Genomic DNA, 21,475 nt, shown 5'->3' with positions numbered 1-21,475 from the left:
GGGGCGCGGGGATACTATGGCAATAAGGGGGTGGAAGAGGAGGGCTCTAGCTGCCTACGCTTTTCCCCATAAAAGTACACCAGCAGAGTGCAATGATAGGAACATGGGAGACCTGAATAAAAGAACCTCTCTTGTCCCTTTTGAACTGTGTAAGCATGGATCTTTGGCTAGAGCAGCTATTGTATTGAACAGTGAGCAGCTGCTGCTGATATGCAATTGAGAACTGAAGTCTATTTAGAGAAATAATTGCTTTAGTTTCCAAGATGCTCCTGGAAATAAGATCTAAATTTCTCATTATAGTCTTACCTGGCAAAATACAGTATGTTCTAAACAATAATTAAAAATCCTTAAATTAAAAATTCTTAAAGAAGGCAAGTTAGTCTTCCAGGTTTGTAATGGAGAAAAAAAGTAGGAACAAACAATCCTCTTGTAAAGGGGAGAATGCTAATTGTGTCCTGTTCTCTCACTAGAGTGAGAAATGGAACACCTGCGCTCATCCTCTCCGGAGTAGTGCTTGGGACTGTATTTTTCACTCGGACTATTTTTCCTTCGAAAGAAAAAAGAAAAAGCAGAAAAAAAGAGAGAGAATCTGGATACTTTTGGTTTTCCAGCCCATCCCACAGGATATGATGTAGAGTGCTTTATTGTGCTTTATTTAATTTATTCCAGATTAACTAGTGTGTTTGGGTAATTCTTTTTTAAGTTGTCACTTCTTAAACCGCTTTTAAGGGATAGTGCTTTTAAAACGCACCCAAAATTGCAAGTAACTTTTAAAAGTATAGGCAGCTAGCATATTTCTTGCGTTTCGCTGTTAGATGCCCTGTTCCTTTCTTATGCTGATAATCTTCATGATACTTTTTCAGAATGGCAGAACGGACAGTGCACACAGTGGAGGAACACAAGTAAGGCCCTAAATACACAAAAAATCATTAATATAAATATCATCTTAGAGTCACTTCCTAAATATTATCTAGTACTGGGAATGAGGACATTGGTTAAGAGGTTGCTAATTCTGTGAATTCATCTCCTGTATTTTATATTTAAGAATTTCTTCCCTTTTTTTTGTACTTCACAATAAAGATTTTAACACTTGCAATCTCCCTTTCAGGTGTGGCAGCAGGACTAATAATCTTCTCTATGGTAGTTCAGTTGAAAAACAAACCTTCCTTACATGGTACCCAAGTTCTGAACCAAATTTATATATGCTATCATTTGTATATCAAATAAAAATAGATGGCTTGGCATTTTAGGGTTTCACCTCCTACCTTTTTGTTTTCTTCCTCCCCCTGCCATCCGCCCCATTCCTCCTAGCCCAGATGAGTAAGAACTGAGAACTGCAGGATTAAACCATGACCAACAAATGACTTATTTCCAGAATTTTAATTTTGTTTCCACAGCTGACCTTTTAAGCCTTTATTTTTAAATGAAAATTGTACAGTGACTTCCCGACAATCCTATCTTACACCCGATGTTTTCCAGAAGTATGGATCACTCACAGGTCTTATGGTTCTCAGCTGAAATGAAGCCTTGTGAGTGATTTTTAAAAAACACTGGTTTTGCTGAGTGAGATAATAAATGTTCAGCCTTTATCTCTTAATCCACTGGCTGATGCCATGCAAAGATGTGGATATCAAGGGAGAGCGCTAGCTGGGCTTCTGCCTCACGAAATGCAATCGTTCCCTTTGCCGTTTATCACACAAGAGTAGCAAGAACCACTGTACCATCTTCCTCTGTGCGGTGAGCTTCCTCATGAGCTACCAGCTGAACTCTGGTGCTGGCAGGGGCCTTTGGGGGCTCCTGTACCATAAAGGCTAACTGTGGAGAAAGCGTTAACACCTGCTGTCTGAATTCAAACATTGCTCTGACACTCCTTCAAGTGCAAGGGGACTAGTCCTGCAACCTTGTTTCAAACAAATCACATCTTCTGAAGGCAAGAAAAATGCAGATAATCTCCATGTAGACTAGGTAAGGTAAATATATGCCTTACTAATAACACTGGAAAAATAACTTCCCACTACAACACATCCTGTTCCTGTGACACTGTTTTCGGGAAGGACAGTGACTATTCCTCTTTAGTAATACAGCATCAATATTGAGTGTCAGTGGAGCTGAAGTGTAGTTGCTTACCTGTGTTATATCACAAAGCATAATTAAGTTATTGGAAAAAGGAAGGGAAACATAGAGAATAATTGATAGCATATTTTTATGGGCCATCTCAGTTATGAAATCTGTTTTCGTGGCTTACCTCGTTTCCACCAATGCACACAGATGAGACAGATGGCTCACAGCCTGTTTTAAAAATTGCTGGGGAAGCACTTCCTTCTGTGAGTGAAATTAGTCTTCTCAATGACCGAACAAGTCCAAGTCTAGGTAGGACAAACAAGGCAGAAAATGGTTTGGAGGCCAGATCATTTTCCCACTGTAGTAGTACCAAGGTCTCCTTTGCCTGAAAGAGCTGAAAAGCAAAAATGTGCAGACAGTTATGGGGGGGGGTTGTCCTGAACAGGGAAAATTGAAGGGAAACAGGGTCTAAACTAGTGACAGGAAGGTAACCTACCAGCTCCCTGATCTCTGGTTAGGTTGAAAATCTGTTAGTTTACCAGGTGTTAAATCTGTTCTGTAATTTTTGATTATCCCCCCCTGCAATTTTTCATCTCTCAAACTGTTGGAGCATATTGCAGGCGTGCCTGCAGGGATGGTGAGCTACATCAGCTAACAGTGAGAAGGACGGGTGATCAGCATCTTGTAGGTTTTGGCCCTTCTACCAAGACTTTAATGATTGGAGGCAGAGAGCAGGTGGAAAGCACTTTCACCTCAACCTGACTCAGAGTGCTGACTGCTTTGAGTGATGCTGATGGGGGGCAGAAAGCTATAAATCCACCCTGTGCCTCACAACCCCAGTAGCAAAATTGCATCAGCTTACCTGTGAGCTAAGGAAGACTCAAGAGCAGTTAATGTATAAGCAAGCTGATCTATAATTACCCTAAGAACTAGTTTGAGAGCATTATTACTGTTATAAAATGTAATGGCAGTATTACATAAGCACAGTAACAATAGTACATCTCTGCATGGTTGCAGACTGCCTCTTTTGACAGCTGTGGTAGAAAATGGATCACTGGATGGTCATGAAATGAGTATTTTCCCTAATCAGAATGGAGAGCTTTATTACCCTTATAATTACTTGTTTAGCAGTTACTTATTAATTTTTTTTTAAGTCCATGAGTAATAAAATGGGCCTGTTTATTAAATAACATTTTAATTAGGAATCATTTTTAACATGTGCCAAGTTCTTAATGTTTTCTACTATGCAATTACTTAGATAAATGCTTGTATTTCTGATAACTCCATTGACACCATCAGCCAAACTAAGCCTTCCCTGGTAACAGCTTAAATAAAATAACAGGCTCAAGATGCCTTAGCTTCCCCCAAACAGCTAATTTTTAACATATTGCAATAGAATATTGCTTATTTTACTAAATAGCTTTTACAGACTCCTGCTAGATACTGTGTATTTACAGCTCATTTGAATTCAAATGTACTATTTTTGCTCAGCTAAATTTCTTATTGACTGCACTGGAAAGCTTGCGTTTAAACATTTTTCTATGAAATTTCACATTTTCACTAAAACACACCTCAGAGGCAATGTTGACAAATTGTTTTGCAAATGTCTACATATTATTTGTCCATGCATAAAACTTGTTTAAAACATTATGAATGTTGAGTAAATATTTTAAGTGTTGATCTTAAAGTGAAATAGTCATGATCATTTTGATGAAATGAAAATGCCTTTCTTTTGTCTCTTTCACAAATGCTGAACTTCTTTTTTTTTTTTCTTTTTGCTCCTATTTTTTGAATGAGGATTAGCATCATCAGAATGCCTGCTTGTTTACACACAAGATATTGGCACAGCTTCTTCTCTTGTCCTGAGACTGAAACTCTTGCTCATGTCAGGAAGAGAGGTGACTGTCTTTTCACTAACACGGAACACGAGTAGATCAAACGCCCTGTGCTTGTTTGTGCAAATAAAGCCCTATATGGCCGGGTAGTGTGCCTAATTTTGGTATAGCTATTGGGCTAATGAAGTATGCATTCTGGTAACAGCATGGGACCTACAGATTCCTTGCACAGTGCCAGCTGATTTTAGTAAGCCTTTGCTGACTTATGCTCGCGAACAATTTTGCTGTCTAAATACATAGTTTCCACGTGCTTATCTATTGTTTCCCTGGCTCTTCTGTACAGGTTTGGGGCTAAAACTGACCATCATAGATAGCAATATAAATTCTCTTACGAGGCTCAGTTTCAAACATGGGCTTGTATTTCAGTCCATTGTAATTTTTAGGAGTTTCAACCTTCTGTCCCAGAGCTATGTGGAACACTAGCCATTCAAAAGTCAATGCAATTTCACCAGGACAATTTAGCCAATGTGAGGCATCCCTACGTAAGGGATGCTGTGTGTTCCCTGCTTTGCCATTAAAACCTTTTCTTTGGGATTATTCTAGTATATGCTAGTTACCATTCCTCTGCAAACACTGGGTGCATAAATCCTTGTTTATAAGTTTAAAACCAGTTTTGAAGGAAGATTGAAGTGGGCTAAGGGTTCAAGGTGACTGTAAATGAGAAGCACATTCTGTTCTGAAATGGACATTTCCATTCACTCACAGGAACAAAGGAAAGACAAGAAGAAATAGTCCTTTGCTCTGGAAAATTTCTACAGTATTTGTCACCATATGACATTATCAGGGATAAGAACATAAATCTGTGAAAGATCTACGTTTATTTTTTTTTCATTTATGGATTTTGGAGGGCTGTAAAGAGAACAGTCTTAGCTCACATGTACACCTCAAATTCTATACCTCAGGCACTATGAGAACAGGACTTTAAAAAAAAAAGTTAAAAAAAAAAAAAAAGAGTCCATGATCACTTCTCCAGGTAGCAAAGAGACTTTGGAAAATGAAGCTTCCCAAAAATGTAAGAATCATGTGAGTTTGACTGAGGACTGCTCTGTAGACCCAACTGATGTCTTGTCTGCATGTCAGATAGATGAAGCAATCTGCAAAAATGGAGGCATTTTCTTTGATTTTGTGCTGCAGATCCTTATTCCTGTGGCTTGTTTCCTCTCTGCTTTTGCTTGGGTTGGGTTCTAGCCAGTTTTGGGTGGTCAGTGTCACCATCCCATATGACCTTGCTCAAGTTTTCTCTGCTTACAGTTGTATACTGTACCTGGTAGTAGAAGCTCTGGGCCCAAGAAAATTACCTTTGATTCTCACAAAAGGATAATCCTTTGACTGGCAACATTTACAAGTGAAGCCATGATTATATTGATACTTCTGTTTAGTTTCTCCCAGTTTACCTCATGCTGACGGATGGTGGAATTGAATCCACAGTTTTCATGTGGTTAGAAATGGAATTTGAGATCCATATCTGGATCCTGTGCCTTCTTTGGCCTCATGAGAAATTGTCTCCAACACAAAGATGTTGCAGTGTTGAATTAAAATGACAGTTCAGAAGTTCCCTAGAATGCTGCAAGGTAGGGCAAATATTATTGTCTCTGTGTCATGCTGCCTAATTCCCAGGAGTAAGGAAAACACCATCATCGGGGCTCTTTGGAGGCTTTCTAAGTTGACTCAGAGGTTAATCAACCGTAGTTGTAGGGGAGAGCTGGAGTGTCACTTGAATGCAAAAGCCACAGACGACTTGGGCAGTGTTGCCAAACTTCTCAGAACAGGATCCAGCCAGGTCAGTGCACGAGGAGGGAAGCACCTCGGCTTTGCTTATGTTGACTAGCTTATGATCCTTCTCTTAATCAGTCACATATATAACTCTAGCCTGCTGGGAAACACAAGCTGGTACTTGATAGTCACAGCCCTGAAATCTCCTTTGATAGTTCAGTTTTACCCTACAATGTCTGCTTTTTTCTGACAAAACACAGCAGAAGTTCCTCCTCTCCCCACACAATTTTTTATCTGATAGTCCTTGTTGCAGCTACAGGAGACCTGGGTTCAAGTTCCCCATCTAGGAAGGAGCATATATTTGCCATAAGAGAATATTGCCAGTTGATTGAACTGCTGAGGTATTGATCATTCAGGGTAATGCTGTCTCTGTCTTGCCTATTAAATCCTGACAGCTTTATACAAGTGGGGAAGAGGCTTGAAGCTAGGTCCTGTAGCTGAGTGCTGTTCATGACTCTACAGGAGTGCATGAGAGTTGCAGGGATTCAACCAGCAGGGTGCACAACTAAATCTGCGTTTGCTCAGGCAGAGGAGAGATGTCTATGTGGATGCACAATCTGAGTGCATGGTCTAACTGCTGGCTTGTGGGGTAAAAGCAGGGTGCTGACTTCACTGGGGAAACAGAAACTGAAGGGCTGCTAGATTGAGGTGGCAGATGAATCTTGGTTTGAGACTCTGAATTGTTCTACCAAGATACCTAAGCATGTAACAACAACATAAATGTCAGTTTAAGACCTTTTGTGCATCAGCTTCCTTGACAGTTGGATCTGAGGCTTGGACACTGCCTGTATCTGAGCTGCTTCTTCCTCTCTGAAAAAGTCTCCTGATGTGAAGATTGCCTTATCATGACAACCTCAACTTGACTGAGTGTTTGGAAATGTTCTTTAGACAAGATAAGTTTCCTTTTTACAAGAAAAAAAAAAAAGAAGAAAGAAAAATGAGGAACACTGGTGCACTAAAGATTAATAGAAGTTTTTCTACTTCATCAGTTTTAAAGTCTAAGAGGCTGCTACCATGTCTAGCTGTTCTGGTTTCAAGGAGAGAGGCAAACAATGCTTGTCAGACTTGACTCTGAAAAGACACTAGCTTTTTCTGAGTGGTACCCCTCAGTTTCCATTGCACTGGCTTGTCCTATTTTAAATTTGTAATGAAAGGAAAAATTCTAAAGCTAGTAATCATGCGCCTTCCTTGTATAAAAACACATCTTGTTTTTATCATCAGTAACCTGTACTACACAAGAGCTCTGACACATACATTTCAGGATAGATTAGGAATTGCCTGCTGCATTTACATAACATTAAAATCACTGTCTAGATACACAAAATAAAATGAATACCTTCCTGATTCTCTAGTATGGGCTTGCATGAAAACGATTTTACCTTGCTTTCATATTTTTTTTTTCATGAATGCAACAGCCCCTCTCTTTATTTAGTAGGTTGGAAGAGAAGGATTTGATAGCTGAGTGAGGGCACACCTATGTAATTCATTTTTCTGGCAGGCTTGGACAGCATGCTTACTGCATTTTAAAAAAATTGAGAGAAAAAATGTAGTGAAAAAGTGTATGGAGTGTGTGACAGCCTGCCCTATCTGACTCTGCATCATTCCTTGCAGCTGCCGGAAGCCAACCGCTCGTCTTTCCAAACCACAGGCTCATGTGGGTAATGATATGATTTCCTCTGTCTTGTGTTTTGTGTGTGTGCTTCAAAAAAAGCCCCCCCCCCCCCCAAAACTCTACACACCCAGTTAATCAAGACAGTACTGGCTTCTCTCATCCTACTGAAGTGATTCTTGCAGTGCTAGGACAAGCAGCTGGAGGCTTCATCTTCTGCCCCAAGCAGAGTGTTCACCATCGTTCACATTTTTCTTGATTGCTTTGGGCTTTATTCTTCATCTCACTACTAAATAGTGCCCTCACCAATTGAAAAAAAGGAAGTGGAGTTCATATAATCTGGTTTCAGACTAGTATAAAATCTTTAGTATTTCACTTTCTTGGGAAAATCATTCACACATTGCAAGAAAGAAATGCAAAATCAAGAATTTTTTGTTGTATTGATCAACACTGTTCTCTGTTGACGACCTTTAAAATGCTGCCTGTATGTCTATAAATGTTGGAAATAATAGATGTTTTACCAAGAGAAGTAAGGCTACACTAATGTTGGAAGTATCCATATACCGATTTCTTATGATTGGAAATACCATACAGTTTATTCTTCAAATAACCACCTTGTAGTCCACATGAAGATTTCCCCACTATGTTATAAATATAAATTTCAGTGGTTTTATGACTATTAAAAACAGGCTGTTGGTTTTAACTTCAAGAAACAGTAATTCTAGTTTCCCACAAGGCCATAGGTAAGAACTTTGAAACAGTGAAGAAAAGGGTAGAATCAGGAGCTGTTCTCAGTGAGGAGCAGCACGGGAGAGAGAACAAAGATTCTCGTTTGAAAAAAAAATTGCTGCATGGTGGAGGCAAGTTTCAAAGGCCCACTGAATGTTAGGGCTTACACTTTGATAGACAATGAGAGATTATAGGCCAGAAAGGACTCAACCCCCCCCAGATTCTTTCTTTTTTTAAGTGATAGAATGAATAGCAGATGAAGGTATCTTGGAAAAGATTTGATTTGGTTAAAGGGGCAGGCAGGCATAATGATCTCTGTAGCCATACTCTGAATGAACATGACTGCAGCTAGATGATTTTTGTCATGATTAGAAGAAAGAATATTGCAGTAATCAAGATACAAAAGGATGAGAACTTGGAGTTAGCTGTTATAACTGTTGGTTGTATAGCTGAGATCATTTTTAGAAATGTTCTAAAATAGTTTTCAAGTATCGGCAATAGTCTGAATGTGAAAAGCAAGGGAGAGTTCCGAGTTGAGGATGAGGTTTTTGGGTGACAGTCTGAGTAAAGAGGCAGGATGCTGATTTGGTGTACTATGATTCAAGGGAGAGGAATGACACCTGTTTTGGCACAGTTGAACTTGGGCTTAGAGAAATGTTCACAAAGACATGTTAGAAAAGTCTGACATTTCAGTTTGGACAGAAAATGACAGAAACCAGACAGGAAAGTCTGGTTGATAAGTCTGTCAATAATCAACATGGAATTGTTAGCTTAAATTGTAATTTCAAAAGCACCTTGCATCTTCTTATTTTGGAGGGGCAGGGGAGAAGAGGTCTAGGACAGAGCCCAGAAGCCTGCCCAGCAAAAATGGTTAAAGAACAAGAGGGGCTTGGAAAAAGCGTGATGAAGCTAGGAGGAGAACCAAAAACCAGCACTGGTTTTGAAGTCATCAAGAAAAAGGAGATTATGTAAAAAGATGCAGACAGAACAAGAAGGAAAAGAATGAGCAAGTTCTGGCTCTGAAAGTTGGCTGGGAAGTGATCACTAGAGATTTTGACCAGAACAGCTGAGGGTGGTGGGGAGAATATCACTATATCCTTGCCCATACTGATAACACTTCACAGGCATCTCGTTTTGGCCCCTCTGTAAGGCAGAATATTGGGTTAGATGGTGCTCTGGTCTGACCAAGTTCAGCTGTTCCTAATTTCAGTGGAGTAAAAGGTGCAGAAACTAGATTAGACACTCTAGGGTGGAAATGGAATACAGGAAATCTTATCGGTACTTGCAGACAGTACACTCAATGTGTTCAGATATGAAGGGGAAATGTAGGAGGTAGCTGGACAGGCAAGGGAAGTCAAGGATGGGAGAGACTGCTGCAGAATTGGCATGGGAGCAGGGGAGATGGATTATACAGAAAATTAGTAAAGGGCATGAGAATGGGTGTGAGGGACATTGAGGGATGATAGGGTGGATGGGGTTACTGGGGAAACTGGAAGAATTAGAGGAAAATAATTGCAAAATTCTTATGCCAGTAGGAGTGGTGAAGGAAAGTTGCAGGACGTGAAGGAGGCAAAGTGGTGCTATTGGGAGTGCAGAGGTCATACTGGGCCAATTTGTAATTGTTACACCTTTGCAAATTGTGAACAGGAATAGCACAGTGAAGTGCAATTGAAGTAATCTGTTAGTTTTCACCTTTTTTATTAATAATAATGAAATTACGCATGCAATATAAGGAATGTTATGCACTTACAATCTGCAGTGCATTGGTCAAACAGCCGTGCACAGAGGTCACCAATTGCTGCAGTGGCCTCTGAATAGGTAAAAAAAGTGCGATTCCCTCAATACTTTCCCACCCACCCTGGGGGCTGCCGGATGAGTTCCTCTTCCTATGCCCCTGCAGCAGCAGCAGCCAGCTTTCCCCCAACTCAGTCTGCACCTCCCTTGTCAGTGGGAGACTGCCTGTGTAGATTGCTTAGTCCTGCGCAGTCTCTCTCAGAGGTCAGAAATCCGGGATATAAAAGGGATTGATGAGTGCTAGAAGGTGTGTATTATACTTAACAATTCCTCTGGAAAAAATATTTTGGGGGACTATTTCCCTGATATGCCCTAAGTGATTTAGGAAGCCTGTGCCACCATACACTGGCCTTACTTTACATGATCTGAAAATTCCATCCTGGCAAAAAATGGCAACCTAATGGCAAACTAGTCTGAACAAGAGTACCTTAATTTGCCACATAGCAGTCAATCAAAACTATGTAAATTCCATGAAGATCTCAACTTACTTGGGGAATATAAATGTCAATGTACTGGCATAGATGTATCAGATGAATTTGAAAGTGTTTTCACCTGACAGTACTGGAGATTGAAAATCGAGGTTTCCCCTCAAAAGCCAAACTCAGCGGACAGCTTCTGACTTTGGTTAAGTATTACTGCAGTTGGAGAGAAAAGAGAACCCGAATTGCAGTTCCTTAGAGGGTAAAAGTAGCTTTTTTATTACTTTACTTAGTTATTCATTTACTTATAAGATATATTAAAAGGTATGTACACTCATGAATCTTTTTACTTCCCCTGCCTTAATGTAGTTAATAATCTTAAGCTACTTTACTTTTGTAAAGCAAATTTTCAAAATGTGACAATGCTTCTGATACTTCTTTCTTTTCCAAATTCTTCGTGGAAAAAAAAAGGCGCCGCCAGACTAACCATAAGGGGGATTTGGTTGGTTGGTTGGTTTTGTATATTTAAATAGTATTCTTAACTTTGTTTCCGTATGCATTTTTCCTTGAAATATTACAGTTTTGAGACTGAGATCTACTAGGCCAAATTCTCACTTATGGTACATCAGACCAGCACTTTCACAGCTGGCTAGTTTGCCTTACTGAAGTGTGGAATTTATTTATGTGATAGAGTTTAGAAGTGGTGAGTTTGGGTTTTGGGGTTTTGTTTGTTTGTTTGTTTGTTTCCTAATAATAACGTGTAGCAGCAACCACAAGAACAACAAAGTGGGAGGAAAAGCTTTTGTAGTAAAGGATTTCTGCATGTATTTGGAATAAAGAAGAAAAAAGATGAAAATTTGCAGATTGTGAAAATGCAGAGGTTCTGAAATAATGGTCAAATTCTCATCTCCTCTCTTATTCCAAAGTCAGGCTATCAGTTGCAACTGAACAATAGTTAGGGTGCAGAGCTTGAAGATATGTAATCACAAAACAGGTCCCAAGATTCCCTGGATGTTTGTACCTGTTGTTTAAACATACACACAAAGAAATACTCCAAGAAGTTAAAAATAACCCAAAAGCAGAGAGATGTATGTGGAATATTGACTGCTTCTGCTGAGTTCAGCAAGCAGCATTGTTCTCTGATTAGAAAACTGGGTCATATATGTGGATGTTTATTATATTAGCTCAGCAGATGTGAGTGATAGTATTTTCTGAACCTCATATGCAGCATTCTACGTGTTCAGTCTGACTTTTTGTTAAAACCCTGAACCCCACAACTGTTGGACGTAAGCAAGAAAAATGTTCTCATTTACTATATACCCACTTTTATCCAATTATGAGCCAAACTTTTCCTCTATGTAAGAATAAGTACTTATTGATTTAAGAAGAAACAGGCATATTGATCCAAAGGGAAAATACACTGTACATGTTGATCAATATTTACCTTGCAGGACAAAACATCCTGATATTCACTTCAAGGCATCAATATATACATATTACTGCATGTTTATGTCATTAAGTCAGGTAACTGGGCTAGATTCCCATCTAACAGCATAAACTCTCTTAATGATTATTTTTCTAGTCAAATATTAGTCTCTAAAGGGAAGAAGGAGTTAGAGAACCAGAAAAAGAATAATTGTTCACCTCCCTTGAGATAAATAATACTTTTCATTAAACTCAGCTGATGCCTATCAAGAGCCACTAGGCTGATTATATAATATAAGCAGTGAGAAGTCCTCCAAATTCCTCCTAAAAGTATTTACCTGTACCAAGGCAAACTTGGAAATCTAAGCATATGTGTCTGAAGATATTTAGGTGCCTAGCTTGTAATTAGTTCAATGTCAATGAACTTGTACAAGAAGGAGCTGTTTCCTTTCAATTTCTGAAGACAGAGCGCATCTGAATTCCCAGAATACCTTCAAAAATTCTGCGTAATCCAGGCATCACCAGCTCCTCTCTTTCAGCCTCGCCACAGGCCAGGGGTTTCTTCTTGCTGGAATTCATTGACATAGAGCTAACCATAAATTATACAAAGATAAACTAATTATAGCATAATGGGGCAGTCGTGGTACACATTTTTTTTCTCTGACATTTCTTTTCTGTCCCATAATAGCTCTAACACTGGGTTAATCATTTTTATTTAAATGTTTTCTTTATGGCTAATTTCACCCTAATATTACCGGTCTCCATCTTGAGTCTCCTGAGGCGCTGGCTATGAAGGACACACCCAGGGAAGGGGCAGGCACGGGACAAAGAAAAGCTGTGTCGGCTACACAGTTAATACGTATTCTTGACATGATCAACTCCATAGTAACAATGTATAATACATGTTGCTTCAGACCAGAATAAATAACATCGCCCTCCCTTCAAACCGCCTCTATTGTCTCCTCCTCTAAAGAATACGCCTGAAAGCCGTGCATCCTTTCTGCATGACTTTGCCCAGGTGGGGCCCTTCCTAAGCCTGCCCGTAGCTGAAATTCATGTTTAAATTCTCATCACCTTGTGTCTCTGTCACCTTTCGCCTTGTCTCTCACCCTTGTCAGAGACAAGCCTGCGCTGTCCTGTCCATGTCCATTCAAAATGCTGGAAACATAATTGCCTTAGCACATGGTTTGGGAGTTTGTATCTACTCCTGGCTCTCCATCCTCAGTTTAGCCTAAGACTTACTGTACATCTGCTGGGAAGCTCTTGTATCTCTGATGGCTCTCCCCAGCCTGCTCGCTCTCTTTTCAAATCGGCACTTTCTCTGGTTACTTGTGGGGCTGGGAAGGATGTGTCTGTACATACCATCCCAGCTACTTCATTTTCTCCCTTGAACCTGTTCGTAGCTGTTATCCCTACAAAACTTGTTAACAATGGCAATGATGTTGTGCCTCAAGCCCATACCTACCGATTTGCCTGGTAATATCTCACGGTTTCCTTGAGTTCCCTGACCTGTGTGTAGCTGTTGGTTATCCGTTGTCTGATTAAATAGTTAAATAGAAAAACAGTTCATGAACTGTTTGCACACTGCCACACATGATGGAGTCCTAGACCCTGAGTGGCATCTGCTTGTTTTCAGGTAATGCAAATAATAAAAATAATCTGAAGTACAGCTTTTTAGATGCCCAAGTTATAAAAAGCTGCTCACCTGCCAAATGGGCATGCCTGCACCTGGATGAAAAGCAGAGACATGATGTTCCCTACCTATGGGAGAGTAAGCAGCTCTACACTGGGAGTCAGACAGCCATGCTGGAATCTTGAAGCTAGCATCAGTGTGGCTATTTGTCTTCCAGCTCATTGGGTTTACATGGCAAGGTTTTGGTAGGGAGGGGAGCTGCAGGGATGTCTTCTGTGAGCTGCCCCATGTTGGACAGAACCAGTTCCAGCCAGCTCAAATACAGACCTGCTACTGGCCAAAGCTGAGCCCATCAGTGATGCTGGTGGCACCTCTGTGATAACATATTTAAGAAAGGGTAGAAAATGCTGCACAGCAGCTGTGAGCAAATGTGAGACAAACAGCCCTGCAGACACCAAGGCCAGTGAAGAATGAGGAGGAGGTGCTCCAAGCACTGGAACAGAAATTTCCCTGCAGCCCATGGAGAAGACCATGGTCAAGCAGGTTGTCCCCCTGAGGCCCATGGAGGACCTCAGTGAAGCAGATATACACCCTGCAAACCATGGAGGACCCTATGCCACCGTAGGTGGATGTGCCTGGAAGAAGGCTGCACCTCGTGGAGAGCCCATGCTGGAGCAGGCTCCTGACAGATACTGCAGTCCATGGAGAGGAGACCATGCAGGAGCAGGTTTTCTGGCAGGAACTGTGACCCCATGGGGGACCCAAGCTGGAGTAGTCAGTTCCTGAAAGACTGCAGCCCATGGGAAGGAACCATGCTGGAGCAGTTCATGAAGGACTGTATCCCATGGGAGGGACCCCTCACTGGAGCAGGGGAACAGTGTGAGAAGGAAGGAGCAGCAGAGATGAAGTGTTATGAACTGACCACCACCCCCATTCCCCACCCTCCTGCACCACTCAAAAACTGCACAGCAAACACTGTCCAAGCCACTTGCTTGTAAACTGCAGCACTAATCTCCAGAGCTTGTTTTATTGCTCTGTTTGTTATAGAAGAAAGCTCCCCCTTGGATTCCTTAACAGAAAGTATTAACTGCTGTTAAACAAAACAGTTTTCCAACAAGTGACAGAGATCACACTGACCACAAAGGCAATCTGACCACATACCCATCATCATTAACTGTAAATAAGATAATCCAGAGGGGAGATGTACACTCTCAGCTATATTGAAATACATTGGAATAGGAAGGCACAAAGATAAGGAATATAGTTTACTTAAAATGGGTTTGTTTCTCCAGACTCAGGGTATTTGGCACATGTATGCAGCAAGTATCAGAAGTTATAATTCATCACTAACTATATACAGGGATCTTAATGGACAGCCTCCTGAGCAAGGTGGGCCTGTAGAAGATGGCAGACCTCATAGACACCGGTGTTGTTTTCTAGGGCCAAATGAGTGTACTTATTGTAAGGCTGAATTGAATTTTATTAATCGAAAAGTTCAGTGAAAGCAAATCTCTCACAGAATGAATACTAGATTCACTAGATTGTGTATATGCTTGCCACTTACTGGCATTTCAGAAACAACAGCATATAATTCACATAATGAAATAAAACAGTTGAATGTTGAACCACCATGCAATGCAAGTGTTCAGAGATCTTCACTGAATAATTATCAGCAATAAATTAACTTGGAAAAATCAGGACTTGTTACTGAAGTTTTCATGAGCAGTGAAGTTGGATCAATCCTTCAAGTATTAGCAGTATTATTAGTAGTTTACTCTTTCTGAAAATCGAGTGTAACATACTTCTGAATCTTTCTGATCCAACTTCATTAGAGCTTTATGATTTGAAAAAATGGCCAAGAGACTTTAAGAGATGGATTTAAATGAAAATGAAAAAGCAAACCTTTATGACCAATACATTGGTTTATTAACACAACTCTCCATTGCTTCCTGCTTTTTAATAGACAGCATCGAAATGACAGCAGACTTGTTTCATTTCACCTTTGCCAGAAAATCAGACACCTACTTTCAAGTTTTTTAATCTGTCCATATGAATTTTTAGGGAGAAATCATAAGAGTAGAGAGGAAGAGTATGAACTATCCATCTGCCAGTCAACTATCATTCTGAATTTCTAATGTCTTCCTTATCTTATTAAGTCAAGATTAAGGCCATACAAAAAAGGACTTTTATCTTTTTCCTATTTCCAGCTACCTTCTCAGGTAGAATTAATTTTGGCAGTAGTCTCTCAAGAGGAACACTTGTCAGCTCTTACACAACTCTATTAGTGGAGAAATGCCTGATTAACAATGTTGATCTTGGAATAGATCCAGTATCTGACTAGACTCAGGGACATCTTCCTCTCTGCCTGGGTAGATTAGGTCCTAACCACTGTGATCTTCACCCTGTAGATAGACAGCCCTAGCACCTCTGTGAGATAATATGTGTGGGGGAAAAAAAAAAGAAAAAAGAAAAATTCTTTGAACCTCAGATGCAATGGGTAGCACAAGGGAAGTATGATCATCCTTCTTAGCTCAGCCCCTTTTGTATACTTAGAAAAGTTTTACCCCTATTTTCCAAAAAGAAAATGACTTGAGAAATTTTAACTGAAGTACAGCTATAGCTATACTTTATGAATTCACAGATTTGGAAGGGATCAGTAACAGGTGAACTAACATGACAGGACATTTGTCTCTTTAAATTTGTATGTAGATTTAATGATCTCTGAAAAGCAGATTATTGCCTTTTTCTAATCACAGGCTCTTGAGATCATTTTGTCCAACCCCCCTTGCTCAAGCAGGGTCAGCCAGAGCTAGTTGCCCAGGACCACGTCCAGCTGGGTTTTGAATATCTCCAGAGATGCAGACTCCACGGACTCTCTGGTAAACCTGTTCCAGTGTTTGAACACTCTTCACAGTAAAAAAAGTACTTTCTTGTGTTCAGGTGAAATTTCCTTTGCCCATTGTCTCTTGTCCTATCAGTGAGCACCACTGCGAAGAGCCTGGCTCCCTCTTCTTCCTTCCCATCAAGTATTTAGACATTGGTAAGATCCTCTCAAGCCTTCTCTTCTCCAGGCTGAATAGTCCCAGCTCTCTCAGCCTTTCCTCATAGAATTGATGCTCCAGTCCCTTCATTGTCTTTGTTGCCCTGTGCTGGACTCAGCATATTTTCCCTCATGTCTGACCAAAACATTCCAGAAATCTTACGGGTATGTATTAGTACAAAAATGATTGCGGTCCTGTTCTCAGGCATTTTAAGTAAGAGAAATATCAATTAACTTTAAATTTGCAGCTCTGACTAAAGCATTTCTGTTCTCACTTTTAACTTTGGAAATCTAGAGTAACCACTGCACTTTGGTAGCTGTCTCCAGATGTAACTGGCAGTTGAATTTTTTGTATATTCTATGTAAAAATAGCTACAGAAAAGAAGCATAAACTAGACCTATCATTTAAAATAGCTGAAGCAGCAAAACTTTTTTCCGTAGGCCATAAGGGGTATTTCAGAACAGAGAGCCAGAATTTTGGTTTTAGTTACATTAGACTAAATCCTACATGCCATGTTTTTATATGGAGAGTAACTGCTGGGCAGTCTTCTAAGGAGGAAGTGTGGTTCCTGCAACTCTTGAGTTGTATCCTACCTGAGGCTGCTGTTGCTGACAGTAGCACCGTAGTCTTCTCTAGACAGAACTTTCTTACTGTAGAAGGAAATTGTGTCCTTCCTGCCTCCCCTGACACACGGGTATTACTGTCCTTGAGAAGACTGATTAGCCTGTAATCAAGAATGTCCCATTTTGCTAGATAGTCTAGGCAATCCATGTTGCCTGAGAAGACAGCAAATTCCTTGGAACAGCTTGTGGTAAAGTGACACCTATTAACTAGCACCTCTGTGCACTACCTAAACATAACTAGCAATAATTACAGCGTGTCTACCCTATGAAATGGAGTGGTGGTGTGACTGGTTCCTATCTCCACTGCACTTGTCCTGTAGGCAGACCCCCTTAGGCCAGTTGTTTCACCGACAAGTTCTCCAGGTTACCGGAGCTGTCTGAGCAAAAATGCCAGAGATCAGCCAGCAAAACAAGGAGATAACAGGCTGGATGTGAGTGTCCTGGGTCTGTGTTTAGCATTGGTCCAGATGTGACTATAAGCAGCAAGTTTTACAAGGGGGGCTTTTCAACCAGTGATAGGATACAGTGTGTGGGACTGATGATGTCTTTTGTACGCCCCTTCCCAAGTGTTTTGTGCATGTGTGCATGTGTACACCCGTAACCAGAGTGTTTAATTCCACTAAAATTGTAAGTACATAAAAATTTGAGATGCTCCTTGCTGAATAGTGAATGTCATTCAACTTCATGATTCCACTTCAGTCAGTCAGTCACCAGTCATACAATATGTACCTGTCCTTGATGCCAAAAAATGTCTGCAGTCATATTCAGCCTATTACATTCCTTTACTGTAAAATATTATTCTACCTTTTTTTAAAAAAACAAAACCCCTCTCTTTGCTACTATTCCTAAAATGGAAAGAAGTTAACAACGCCACTGATGAAAAACGGTTGATTTTTCTCTCCTTTCACGTACATACAGATTAAAATCTCACATATCTGATCAGCTGTCATCCACATTTCCTTGCATTATTACAACAATTATTTATCTTGTGTTTGTGGTAGTGTCCATAAGGCACTAAGAGTTTCTCTGGCCTCTAGATAAGAAGCTCACAAAGAAAGAAATGAGAGGCTGAGGTATAGAAAACAACAAGTGGGGCTTTCTACTTGTACACAGGTGATTCAAAAACAGTAGAAGTCAGTGGAAAATACACCAACTGGAGAGAGTAAGGGACTTGTAGTTGAGTTCATGGAGGTCAGTCAGTGAAGAAAAGTTATGTGGGAAAAAAGCCTAGAGGCAATTGCCTGAAATGCTTATATGTAAATGAGAAATGAGAATGATGGGAGAGATCAAGTAAAGGACAGTGGGAAGCCAATGTAAGACAAGTTAGGGGAGAGGTGAGTAATAAATATGTTGCAGCAGTGGCTGAGAAGTCAGCACAGCAATGCAAAGAGGAAAATGACATGAACAGATTGATGGGAAAGAAAGAAGAATTTGGTGGTGCTATTTTGTATTTGTATGTCAGTAGCACAGGTGGTATTTCCCATGATGTATTAGGAGAGGAAACCATGGAACTTTGAGATGCTTTTGAGGTAAAAGCATTAGAGCTTTGTAAAAGGTGACAGAGTTCTTTTCAGAAGTTAAAAAATCTGAGACTACAGTTTAATGGATCAATGATTATAAACAAAGGAAGATCTATTAAACGTTAGGCGTTATATGGAATGGGAACAGCGATCTGTATTTCCTATGCTGTATTCAAATAGCTGCCGATCAACTGTTTAGTGTGAGGTCCATGATATTTTCTTAAGCACTTCTGGCACTGCAAAGTATGAAGAGCCATCTGAGAGCAAAATAGCACTGTGGGGGGTTTCTCGGGGCGGGGGGGCTAGGTACGGTAAGGATTGTGAAACAAAGCTGGTCACACTTAGTATTATATTAGAAATCATGGTTCGGGGGAGATTTCTGGCTGTACAAACCAACATCCATTACCCTTCTGTGCCTCTGGAAATTTACCCCTCTTCAGGTGATAAATCTTCACCATCTTCATCTTCATCAGAACTTCTGTTTTCCAAACTGAATGAGAACTATTCACCCAACAAGTTCACAATCCTGCCAGCAAACCCTCTGGATGCTGTGCCCAGGCCATTTTCTGAAGAATTGGGACTACAACATAAATCTTACAGTGGAAAGGCAAGGGGAGCACCTGCCTGGTGCACTCTAGCTGTTGCAGCAAATGTGCATGCTCTGTCCTTAAAACTTTTTTGTTCATTCTCAATTTGCAGAACTTTTCTGTTGTATTTTTGTATTTAATGATCATCACCTGCCTGGTAATGGCCTGAAGCAGCATGAATGTGGCATGCTGTCCGTTTTGAGAACGCAGGCTGGTAAGACTGCTGTAGGAAAGTAATAAATGGGAAATGGTGATACTTAGCAGTAGCAACACTGTACCTCCTGCAATAGCAATTACTGTTTGTATTTAAGAACGAATCTGAAGGAAACTGTTCACCGTGCAGCCTCGTTAGATGCTTCCCACAGGAAACCCAACAGCAATGGAAAAGTTTCTTTAGTAGATTTAGTCTGAGATAAGGTTTAGCTGGCAATGAATTAGACACCTGTAAGGTTGCTTCGGTTTTTTTGCTATATATTGCTCTATCTTACATCATTTACAACCCACTTTGCCTCATCCAGAATTCCCAGTAATGTCAGTGGAAATACTGCAAGAAAAGGATTGTAGAATCTGGCTCCTCAGGCAAGTGCCTAAGTGTATATCTGCAACTACCCCTTAACGGATCTGCTTGAAGTAGCTCTAGCCTTGGTAAGCATCACTGGGACGGTGGAGGTCTCTTCAGACTACCCACTGTTGCTATCCCAGCAAGAGACTTGCTGTACATGAGAGCAGGCTGCCAGCAGTGAGCTCGGTGCTGCTGTGACTATACTGCTAGTAATTCTCAAGGGCGTCAGCCCTAAAAGGGTCTTCACAACATCTTCTAAGTCCTGAGAGCTCCTATGAGCTGTTAACAAACGTAAGCACAGTAGTTGTGGAGGATGCTTAACATCTCGCAAGATTTGACTTCAGCAGGCTCAGCTCACACACGTCCGGCAACTTGATTCTTGCCTTAAAACTCTTACCGAATGTTTAATGAGAAATCGTGTCTTGCACAGTGTGAAATCTGCCTTTAAAAATACTTGCCAAATCCGCTCCCCCCCGGTAGGCTGGAACATGCTCAGAGCCGCTGGCCTGCAGGCCCTGCAGCAGCCTGGAGCACAGGAGAGCAGCAAACAGCTCTTGAAGGCGCTGTTCCTTAGTGGAATGTCGGTCCTTTTACTTCAAAATATCCAGACGCACGTATCTGTGGAAAGTTGCTGCGTTTCCTTGAGTTAACCAGCTTCCGCTTTTCAAGAGGGTGGTTGGTGAAGCTCTCCCTGCCTGTATTTCCCAGTCTCTCTGAGGCAGAGCTCTTGGGGATTTCCTGGAGAAAGGTACTAACTGCTAAGCATATGGTGGCACCTTTTTGTGGATTTTCTTCTGGATTTTTTTTTCTTTCTTTCTTTCTTTTTAATGGCGGGGTGTGATTCTACTGATCAAATGCTCGTTTTCCTGCATGCAAACATGCTGGAAGATGAAGGGGGGTATTCTGGAATACATAAGAGGAGAATGTGGCTTTGGGTTTCAGCCCTATCAGATCCATAAAGTCTGCTTACAAGTTGTAGTAAAAGAAGGGTTCTGCATCTCTGTAAAGATGCAGTGAGAAAAATCAAAAAATTGAGAACTGTTGTACAGTATAAACTTTTAGTGAGCCATGGGCGATTTCTGTTCCAAAGAGCTTGTCTTACAAGGCCCTGATCTTTCCAATGCTTACATGCTTACTTGACTTTGCAGCTCTGAGTTGTCCCTTTAAGTCAATGAGATTACTCACATGCATAAAGTTATGCCTGAATTTTTTGTGATATGAGAGCACAGATAAAGATAGGATGTGAGAAAGGAAGTATTATTATCCTCGTCGTGCAGATGAGGAACTGAAGCGCAGCAGAAATGAGATCCTGATCCTCCACAGAGCGTATATGCGCTTAATTCTTAAGCATACGAGTAATTTCCGTCAGGTTCACCGTGCCCTCTGGACTGGAGCGTAAGGTCTGGATTTCAGCGACTGCCTCTGCCACCGATTTTCAGTAAGTTCCTCAAGTTCCGATCCGGCGGCGCTAAACGCAAAGCGCTTGAGAGGCGCGGGAGACGTTTCGCAGGGGGTGCGAGTGACCGGGCTGAGAGAGAGGAGGGTGATCTGACCCCCTTCACCTCGCCTCGGAGGCGTTACAGGTGGATGTCTGCAGCCCGCGGCGTGCGACATCCAGCCGCATCGCCGCGTCCGGGGCGCTGCCCGCCGTGCCGAGACACCTCGAAGTCCCGGCCCCGGGAGCGCCCGGCGGGGCGGCGCGGAGCCCGGCCCCTCTCCCGCGCCTCCGGCTCGGCGCAGCCCGGTGAAACACCTCGCCAGGTAACGCTCCTCCGCGGGGGCCGCCGGCCGCCCCGGGACGCGC

At 41.3% G+C, this 21,475-nt stretch overlaps 2 protein-coding genes across 2 annotated transcripts in view; both read left to right on the top strand.

Annotated features, from left to right (window-relative positions):
- The window catches only part of LOC104835863 (chromosome unknown open reading frame, human C7orf72), a 76,539-nt gene that overhangs the window by 54,549 nt on the left and 515 nt on the right, over positions 1–21,475 (top strand). The window contains 3 exon segments of the mRNA XM_010574098.1: positions 16,317–16,378; positions 19,222–19,323; positions 21,041–21,432. Coding sequence (XP_010572400.1) covers positions 16,317–16,378; positions 19,222–19,323; positions 21,041–21,432 — 556 coding nt within the window.
- The window catches only part of IKZF1 (IKAROS family zinc finger 1 (Ikaros)), a 72,541-nt gene continuing 72,084 nt past the window's right edge, over positions 21,019–21,475 (top strand). The window contains exon 1 of the mRNA XM_010573977.1: positions 21,019–21,109. The gene's annotated coding sequence lies outside the window, so the exon portion shown is untranslated. The remainder of the gene's footprint in view (positions 21,110–21,475) is intronic.

This window comes from Haliaeetus leucocephalus, unplaced genomic scaffold (genome assembly GCF_000737465.1).
Source record: "Haliaeetus leucocephalus isolate CR32 unplaced genomic scaffold, Haliaeetus_leucocephalus-4.0 Scaffold3, whole genome shotgun sequence".
In the NCBI taxonomy this organism is placed as follows: Eukaryota; Metazoa; Chordata; class Aves; order Accipitriformes; family Accipitridae; genus Haliaeetus; species Haliaeetus leucocephalus.
The sequence above is the reverse complement of the archived record's forward strand: the minus strand, read 5'-3'. Positions and strand labels throughout refer to the sequence as shown.